This window comes from Oncorhynchus tshawytscha, linkage group LG13 (assembly GCF_018296145.1).
Source record: "Oncorhynchus tshawytscha isolate Ot180627B linkage group LG13, Otsh_v2.0, whole genome shotgun sequence".
NCBI classification, from domain to species: Eukaryota; Metazoa; Chordata; class Actinopteri; order Salmoniformes; family Salmonidae; genus Oncorhynchus; species Oncorhynchus tshawytscha.
In genome coordinates this window covers 61,278,719-61,284,798 of record NC_056441.1, presented here as the reverse complement: position 1 = coordinate 61,284,798, position 6,080 = coordinate 61,278,719, and the positions used below count along the sequence as shown (strand labels likewise).

General features: G+C 44.6%; 1 protein-coding gene across 1 annotated transcript in view; it reads left to right on the top strand.

The window, feature by feature from the left end:
* The window catches only part of LOC112266105 (neurobeachin a), a 255,505-nt gene that overhangs the window by 23,798 nt on the left and 225,627 nt on the right, over positions 1-6,080 (top strand). Inside the window, exons 9-10 of the mRNA XM_042296092.1 lie at positions 4,310-4,389; positions 5,118-5,180. Coding sequence (XP_042152026.1) covers positions 4,310-4,389; positions 5,118-5,180 — 143 coding nt within the window. The remainder of the gene's footprint in view (positions 1-4,309; positions 4,390-5,117; positions 5,181-6,080) is intronic.

Genomic DNA, 6,080 nt, shown 5'->3' with positions numbered 1-6,080 from the left:
TAATAGATATTGTGTTATAGATTGCTTGTTTTGGTTGTTCTTACTAATGTCATGGCCTGTTTTGCTTTAGTATGTGTTACAAAAACAGTGAGACAAACAGTACTAGTGTATAAGATATTTGTTGAAGTTCGTAGCCATGTTCTGTTTGTTGAAGTTCGTAGCCATGTTCTGTTTGTTGAGGTTAGTAGCCATGTTCTGTTTGTTGAAGTTCGTAGCCATGTTCTGTTTAAGGTTCGTAGCCATGTTGTTTGTTGAAGTTCGTAGCCATGTTCTGTTTGTTGAAGTTCGTAGCCATGTTCTGTTTGTTGAAGTTCGTAGCCATGTTCTGTTTGTTGAGGTTCGTAGCCATGTTCTGTTTGTTGAGGTTCGTAGCCATGTTCTGTTTGTTGAAGTTCGTAGCCATGTTCTGTTTGTTGAAGTTCGTAGCCATGTTCTGTTTGTTGAGGTTCGTAGCCATGTTCTGTTTGTTGAGGTTCGTAGCCATGTTCTGTTTGTTGAAGTTCGTAGCCATGTTCTGTTTGTTGAAGTTCGTAGCCATGTTCTGTTTGTTGAAGTTCGTAGCCATGTTCTGTTTGTTGAAGTTCGTAGCCATGTTCTGTTTGTTCGTAGCCATGTTGTTTGTTAGCCATGTTCTGTTTGTTGAAGGTTTCGTAGCCATGTTCTGTTTGTTGAAGTTCGTAGCCATGTTCTGTTTGTTGAGGTTTGTTGAGGTTCGTAGCCATGTTCTGTTTGTTGAGGTTCGTAGCCATGTTCTGTTTGTTGAAGTTCGTAGCCATGTTCTGTTTGTTGAGGTTCGTAGCCATGTTCTGTTTGTTGAGGTTCGTAGCCATGTTCTGTTTGTTGAGGTTCGTAGCCATGTTCTGTTTGTTGAGGTTCGTAGCCATGTTCTGTTTGTTGAGGTTCGTAGCCATGTTCTGTTTGTTGAGGTTCGTAGCCATGTTCTGTTTGTTGAGGTTCGTAGCCATGTTCTGTTTGTTGAGGTTCGTAGCCATGTTCTGTTTGTTGAGGTTCGTAGCCATGTTCTGTTTGTTGAGGTTCGTAGCCATGTTCTGTTTGTTGAGGTTCGTAGCCATGTTCTGTTTGTTGAGGTTCGTAGCCATGTTCTGTTTGTTGAGGTTCGTAGCCATGTTCTGTTTGTTGAGGTTCGTAGCCATGTTCTGTTTGTTGAGGTTCGTAGCCATGTTCTGTTTGTTGAGGTTCGTAGCCATGTTCTGTTTGTTGAGGTTCTGTTTGTAGCCATGTTCTGTTTGTTGAGGTTCGTAGCCATGTTCTGTTTGTTGAGGTTCGTAGCCATGTTCTGTTTGTTGAGGTTCGTAGCCATGTTCTGTTTGTTGAGGTTCGTAGCCATGTTCTGTTTGTTGAGGTTCGTAGCCATGTTCTGTTTGTTGAGGTTCGTAGCCATGTTCTGTTTGTTGAGGTTCGTAGCCATGTTCTGTTTGTTGAGCCATGTTCTGTTTGAGGTTCGTAGCCATGTTCTGTTTGTTGAGGTTCTGTAGCCATGTTCTGTTTGTTGAGGTTCGTAGCCATGTTCTGTTTGTTGAGGTTCACAGGTTTCGTAGCCATGTTCTGTTTGTTGAGGTTCGTAGCCATGTTCTGTTTGTTGAGGTTCACAGGGTTCGTAGCCATGTTCTGTTTGTTGAGGTTCGTAGCCATGTTCTGTTTGTTGAGGTTCGTAGCCATGTTCTGTTTGTTGACGTTCGTAGCCATGTTCTGTTTGTCGAGGTTAGTAGCCATGTTCTGTTTGTCGAGGTTAGTAGCCATGTTCTGTTTGTTGAGGTTAGTAGCCATGTTCTGTTTGTTGAGGTTAGTAGCCATGTTCTGTTTGTTGAGGTTCGTAGCCATGTTCTGTTTGTTGAGGTTCACAGGGTTCGTAGCCATGTTCTGTTTGTTGAGGTTCATAGCCATGTTCTGTTTGTTGAGGTTCGTAGCCATGTTCTGTTTGGTGACGTTCGTAGCCATGTTCTGTTTGTTGACGTTCGTAGCCATGTTCTGTTTGTTGAGGTTCGTAGCCATGTTCTGTTTGTCGAGGTTAGTAGCCATGTTCTGTTTGTCGAGGTTAGTAGCCACGTTCTGTTTGTTGAGGTTAGTAGCCATGTTCTGTTTGTTGAGGTTAGTAGCCATGTTCTGTTTGTTGAGGTTCGTAGCCATGTTCTGTTTGTTGAGGTTAGTAGCCATGTTCTGTTTGTTGAGGTTCGTAGAACCTGGAGGTTACGTTATGATCCTTCTATTTCCATTAGATCTGTTTTTCCTTTGTCTCAGAGCACTGTGGTGTTGCCTGTAGATAGGGAGAGGGAATGGGAGGGAGAGGGAGAGAGATAAAGGGAGATAGGGAGAGAGCTAGTAAATAATCAAGTGTTCAATTATAAGAACAAAGAGATGGTGGTTGGAACGGAGCTGCTGCTGCAGGTACACTCTGGCTACATCCCAAATGGCACCCTATTCCCTATATAGTCCACTACTTTTGACCAGGGCCCTTAGGTAAAAAGTAGTGTACTATGTATGGAATGGAATGTAGGTAATAAGGTGCCATTTGGGACGCAGACACACTTTGTCTCTGGAAATGTTGCTGCTGGTTTCTCTGGGAGTCTGTAAATAGAGAGCCATCAAATTAAACCAATGCATCAACCTCTCACACACAGCCACTGCAGTGCAGGCTCAATTTCTCTCAATCCCTAACATGCGCTCGCACACACACACAATCTCTCTCTCGCCCTTGCACTCTCTCTCTCGTTCTCGCTTTCGTGCTCTGTCGCTCTCTGAATTATTCTGTTAGACACACAGTCTGTTGGTCCTGCTCCTCTTATGTAGTCACATCCTCTGAAGTCACATTTCTAATTTCAGGTCACACTCCCAGCGTCTGGAACTGATCCATTTGGATAAGAGCCGTAACAATATTTCCTACATTCCAAGTGGCACCCTATTCCCTACGTAGTGCACTACTTTGACCAGAGCTCTATAGGGCACTATAAGGATTAGGGTGCCATTTTGGACGCAGGCAATATTGTCTCATCTTGCACATGGCTGAGAACCTGTGTATCCTCCCAGTGAAAACATAGAGTATTGATCAACCCTGTGAAATATTATCCAAAGCTATTACTGCCTGCTTTATCTGAACCAAGCCAAGGGTGAAAGTAAAATTAGTTCAATTTCCTAAGTCTCTATAATAGGATGTGTGTAGGAAGCACACTGTCATGATTGCTATGGGATTAATTACCAGTTGAGTCACACTGACTCACTGTAGCGAGGAGGAGAAAAAGGATTTCTGCATTAATAACACAAACATAAATCATGTATCAATAAAGTGAACCTTATACTCCTCCTGCCCAATACGCCCGGGGCAGGTTGACTGAACCAACCAATGAGAGCCTGAGGATCAACAGTCCATGAATGTAATTGGTTGTGATTTAAGTTGGATGCAGCATGTGGATGCAGCTGTGTTGTTAAGGATGCTGTTATCTACGACTTGTTCTGTCCCTGTACTGTGTTCTCAGATGGCTCTCTATTAATCAGTCTGACAAGGAGCTGAGGGAGCCTGTGTTGAAGGGGTTCCATTGATTTCTGAGGGGAAACAGGACAGTCAGATGTTGTGTTACATTGTGTCTGACAGTAGAGGACTATCCTCACTCTGAGAGATACATTCTCATATGTCTTGTGTAAATGAAAGCTTGGTGTTATTGATCTCTCTGTGGCAGAAACCTGTCTACGTACACTATATGTAGAACAGTATGTTGACAACCTTTCAAATGAGTGGATTTGGCTATTTCAGCCACAACCGTTGCTGACAGATGTATAAAATGCAGCACACAGCCTTGCAATCTCCATAGACAAACATTGGCAGTAGAATGGCCTTACTGAAGAGCTCGGTGACTTTCAATATGGCACCGTCATAGGATGCCAACAAGTCAGTTTGTCTAACAAGTCAGTTTGTCAAATTTCTGCCCTGCTAGAGCTTCCCCGGTCAACTGTAAGTGCTGTTATTGTGAAGTGGAAACATGTAGGAGCATCAACGGCTCAGCCTCGACGTGGTAGGCCACACAAGCTCACAGAACGGGACCGCCGAGTCCTGAGCATAGTGCTGGGCTGCAGCTGTAATCAATAACCAACCGTCTGTAACGTGTCATATCTCATATCTGGTCAGTCATCTGGGTTTGGCAGTGTTATGCATACAGCACCCTGTTGACTTGTACTGCGCTCTGTAAATTTCTGATAGCGATGGATCATCTCTGAGATGTGAAGTCAACATCAGACTTGTGTGTATATGTGTGTGCACGTTACTGATCCCAGTGATTCGGTCTGTGTTTGTCCTCAGATGGTCCAAGGCCCACCCAGCAGGAGATCATCTCTCTCAGGGCTTTCATGTTGCTGTTCCTCAAACAACTCATCCTCAAGGTACTGCATACACACACACACACACACATGCACCTCCACACCAAAACAGTTTATCTCCAACAGAAAGGCATCATGGGTAATTTCTCTGGAACCATTTGGTCCAATCAGCATGCAGGTTCAGGTCCATCCGTGTCGTGTTCAAATCAATTGCTTAGCTTCAACAACATGGCAGCAGGCTCCATTTCTGCCACAACGACCACCCCCAGCAGCCTAGGCCTGCAGCCTGGGGCCACTACGGAAATAAGCAGAATTTAAACAACGGAGGGAAAATAAACTGGCTACTAATAAAAAATATCTACAACCCTGAACAGCATCAGCTACATGCGTACACACACACACACACACACAGCTCAAACAGCAATTAACTTCCAATCTGTTCCTGCAGAGATTCTGGTTCCTCCTCAGAAGTGTCTAAACTTTACATCACTGTAAACAACAACAGGAGACTGGGGAACGAACACTGAACGTGCTGCAATATTATAGGAATTTCACAAACCAGCATATGTCAACTGGTTCCAAAATTAGAATCATTATCCATCAACAGCATAGCTCATGCCTATGTTTATCTCCTGGATACTGGCATACAAACACTCTGGCGTTAGCTTCAGTATATAGCAGACCTGCCAGTGTTTACTAAGCAATCTAAGGCAGTTTCCCATCTGTTTCTGTTAATAGTAGGAACACATTGTTTCTTTGGTCAGTGTGAAAACGTGTGTGTCATTTCTTAGGACCGAGGTGTGAAGGAAGATGAGCTGCAGAGCATCCTGAACTACCTGCTAACCATGCATGAGGTGAGTTTCAAGCCCCCATGGTTTTGTGCTGTTAAAAAATATATATATTTTTTACCGTTATTTAACTTGGCAAGTCAGTTTAGAACAAATTCTTCATTATAATGACATCTTATCCTGGCCAAACCCTGAATACTCTGGGCCAATTGTGCAGCTCCTTCAGAATCACGGCCGGATGGGATTTAGCCTGGTTTCGAACCAGGGACTGCAGTGACAGCTCTTGCACTGAGATGCAGTGTCTTAGACCACTGCACCACTCAGGAGCTGTAGTTGTGTAGGGTTGTGAGGTCTGTCCATTGATGATGGTCTGTCCATCTACTGTATGGAGCTATAATCTCTCCATCTCTCACCCCCCTCTCTCCCTTTCTCTATCCCTCTCCATCTCTCACCCCTTTCTCTATCCCTCTCCATCTCTCACCCCTTTCTCTATCCCTCTCCATCTCTCACCCCTTTCTCTATCCCTCTCCATCTCTCACCCCTTTGTCTATCCCTCTCCATCTCTCACCCCTTTCTCTATCCCTCTCCATCTCTCACCCCTTTCTCTATCCCTCTCCATCTCTCACCCCTTTCTCTATCCCTCTCCATCTCTCACCCCTTCTCTATCCCTCTCCATCTCTCACCCCTTTCTCTATCCCTCTCCATCTCTCACCCCTTTCTCTATCCCTCTCCATCTCTCACCCCTTTCTCTATCCCTCTCCATCTCTCACCCCTTTCTCTATCCCTCTCCATCTCTCACCCCTTTCTCTATCCCTCTCCATCTCTCACCCCTTTCTCTATCCCTCTCCATCTCTCACCCCTTTCTCTATCCCTCTCCATCTCTCACCCCTTTCTCTATCCCTCTCCATCTCTCACCCCCTTTCTCTATCCCTCTCCATCTCTCACCCCCTCTCTATCCCTCTCCAT